Here is a 3,498-nt window from a genome sequence, read left to right as displayed (position 1 = left end):
CACATTTCCAAAAAATCTGATCGTTGTTAGTAAACTTGATTTAAGCCAAACCTTCAATAAACCACGAACATAAAAGTAATGCGTTATGGAGAATATTGGAGTGTTGTGGATGAGTTGGCAGTGCTCATGATCATATTGCTATGGATGTAAATATGATAAATGATTTTTTCTCTAGTTTCCCTTACAGTATTTATGTATCTACCCTTGACATAGAAAGTTTTATTGATTTGAATTAATCTTACTCGTTTCGGGGTGTAGATGAATATGAATCTGATCAATAGGAGTTGATGGAATCCCCATTAAATTATGGAGTATATCATTAAGAAACTAATGTTCCTTATTATCTGGTGTGTCTCAGGATCTTTCTTTGGACCAGTACTTTTTCCTCTGTATGTAAATAATCATGTACTTCACATGAACACTTTATTTGCAGATTATATTTTTAGGCTTTTTAATGGTTGTCTTAAATCTGAGAGGAACATTAAATAAACCTTTATATCAAATCATCTAAATTCTTAAAGGTCGTTTACATTAAACCGGATTTGGTTAACCCAGTGGGTTTAAATTTTCAATTCCTTTGAATATATGCCAAATAAATCCCCTCATAAAGTAGGTTAACCCGGTAAAAAGTTCTAATGTAAATGCAGCATTTCCATTTTCCATGAACACTTTATTTGCAGATTATATTTTTAGGCTTTATAATGGTTGTCTTAAATCTGAGAGGAACATTAAATAAACCGTTATATCAAATCATCTAAATTCTTAAAGGTCGTTTACATTAAACCGGATTTGGTTAACCCAGTGGGTTTAAATTTTCAATTCCTTTGAATATATGCCAAATAAATCCCCTCATAAAGTAGGTTAACCCGGTAAAAAGTTCTAATGTAAATGCCGTATTAAAAACGAAAAAAGGTTAGTACAAAGGTTAATATTAGTAAATATTAAAACTCGAGTTTTAAATATCTATAACTCCCACAAAATATGACCCAAATTGATCCGAATGACTGTTGATTTGTATTTAGAACACATGGTTTATAAAGTCAAATTGGACTGTATTAGGACCAGAGGTCCTTATAAATACCACCTGGGCAGTACAGAGAACGATTAAAAGTGGTTTGAGACCCAAAGTCAGCTTGAAGACCACAGGTCTATATAATGACCAATTAGTGTATATAGAGAACACAGTATTTTTTATGACGAAAGAAACATCTCCAGAAATCACGGGTTACGTGTGGTAAACTTTTAAAATTTGTTTTCAATCGGGGTTTTATTTTTCGTTCTTCCTCGTTAAAACCATAAATATTTAAATAAGAATACTTCTAAGTTAAAGTGCCGACTTATTAATACACTTAATCCAAAATATGTTTTCAATAAGAAGACCTGATATTTAGGAATTTTCCACCTATCCATAATATAAAGTCCTATATATTTTGCCGAAGAACGACTATTTAGAAACATTTTTAGTTTAAAATAGTCTTAAATCCACGATCGAAGTCCGAATGTAATGTGAAAGTACAAAAATTTCAAGAAAAACGCAAATGAGCCCATGGACTTAACATTATCCAGCATAGACTTTTCAAATAGTACTTCAATAATATCAAACAAATTTAACGTTTTTATGTACAAAATGTATTGTAAAAATATATGTATATTTTGAAAATTAACTATTTATATAAACAAAAATAAAAATTATAAGGCTAACACCATAACTCGTTTTGAACTTTATCTTAATAACAATTTCCAATTAGATCCAATCCTTAGGGTTCTTCAAAATTTCAACAAGTTTCAATTCCTTCGAATTTGCAGGAGGTGAGTGCATATATTCCCACCGGGCTGTTAGTGGCAACGACATCAATATACTTTCATACCTCGCACCAGGCGTATAAAGACCAAACTTAGTTCCACGGTCATATATCAAATTAAACTCAACATAACGTCCACGACGCAACAATTGCCATTGTCTTTCCCTGTCGCCATAAGCATCGTTTTTATGTCGCCTGACAATTGGTAAATAGGAAGGTATAACCGCATGAGCACAATCGGAAACAAATTTGTAGGCCTCCTCTTGACTGGGAGCGTCAATATCATCAAAGAAAATTCCTCCGATACCACGGCATTCTCCCCGATGTGTAATTCGAAAATATTCATCACACCACTTTTTAAATTTGGGGTAATACCCTAGATCACTTTGATCACAAGCATCTTTCAATGTCTTGTGGAAGGATACGGCATCATCTTCATCCAAATAGTATGGCGTTAGATCAGTTCCTCCTCCGAACCACCATTGTTTAGATCCATCTGCGTCAATCACTTCAAAGTAGCGATAATTAAAGTGTATGGTTGGCACCATGGGATTACGCGGATGAATAACGGCGCTAACACCGGCAGCAAAGAATGGCAACTTGCTGCCTTCACTCAGCTTCTTACCACGAGAGCGCATTTGCTGTACAGCTGGAGGAGGCAGATGACCTTTAACCACGGAAATATTAACTCCGGCTTTTTCAAAGACTTCTCCATCTTGTAAAACGCAAGTAATGCCTCCCCCACCTTCATTGCGTAACCATCTATCCACTTTGAACTTTTGGCCAGCGTACTCTTCTGCCTCAAGAGCTCTACAGAAATCAGCCTGTATCTTTAGAATTAGCAGTTCCATTTTCGTTTTCATATCATCTTCAGAATTTAGCAATTGTTCCGCGTCCGTTATTGGTTCCGCCATGTAAATCGCAGTATTTAGTTTCCGGTGACTCCTAGATTCCATTTGGGCCACTGTTAATGTTCCAACGGTCATTATGCCAGTGCCCAAAAGAAATCCCCCTACATGATGTTTAGTTGTCCTACGTGAGAATTGATAAACACTCAATGAAGACAACTTTTGTATTGCCCGCCTAAAACCGGTCACGAATGCCATTGTAGATTCTCGAATATGCTATCTACTACCACTTGAGAGAGCGCCTGGTACACTGATATCACGAATGCGAGGTAAGAATTCGGAAAGATATCAGTTGGGTAGTCCCGGAACGAACTAGTTCATTGGAACTATTCCGAGAAAGGAACGAACGGAACTAGTTCCGTTCCTTTTTTTGATCTATTTGAAGCAAAGGAACTGTATGGAGCAAAGGAACTATAAAGAGCAAAGGAACTATATGGAGCAAAGGAATTATATATGGAAAAACGAAAAAAAGAATGATGAAAGAGAGAGATTCAAAAGAACTATGTAGGAGTCGAAACTATATGGAGCAAAGAAATTGTATGGACTAAAGGAATTATATGGAGCAAAGGTACTATATGGATCAAAGGAACTATATGGAGCAAAGGAACTATATATGGAAAAACGAAAAAAAAATAATAAAAGAGAGAGAGAGAGATTCAAAAGAACAGTGGGAAGCCTCCAAGACTCCAGGCTTCATAAAATTCGCTTGTTAATCGTCGTTCTGCCAAGACTCAAGCGACGTCGTACGCAAACCTTCGCCAACAAATGGTCTGTTCCAGTACTTTTTA

General features: G+C 35.7%; 1 protein-coding gene across 1 annotated transcript; it reads right to left on the bottom strand.

The window, feature by feature from the left end:
* Positions 1–1,744: 1,744 nt before the first annotated feature.
* On the bottom strand, positions 1,745–2,963 carry LOC133323689 (oxygen-dependent coproporphyrinogen-III oxidase). The gene has a single exon (XM_061532609.1). The coding sequence runs from the start codon at positions 2,906–2,908 to the stop codon at positions 1,745–1,747; it is 1,164 nt and encodes a 387-aa protein (XP_061388593.1). The 5' UTR covers positions 2,909–2,963.
* Between the last annotated feature and the right edge of the window lie 535 nt (positions 2,964–3,498).

Source organism: Musca vetustissima, unplaced genomic scaffold, assembly GCF_032173495.1.
Source record: "Musca vetustissima isolate MV318-11 ecotype Yass unplaced genomic scaffold, APGP_CSIRO_Mvet_v1 utg12320, whole genome shotgun sequence".
NCBI classification, from domain to species: domain Eukaryota; kingdom Metazoa; phylum Arthropoda; class Insecta; order Diptera; family Muscidae; genus Musca; species Musca vetustissima.
Note: the sequence above shows the minus strand (reverse complement) of the source record. Positions and strands in the feature narration are given on the sequence as shown.

Excerpts from the sequence above, each read along its gene's own strand:
- LOC133323689 (XM_061532609.1), bottom strand. The coding sequence starts at position 2,908 with ATGGCATTCGTGACCGGTTTTAGGCGGGCAATACAAAAGTTGTCTTCA.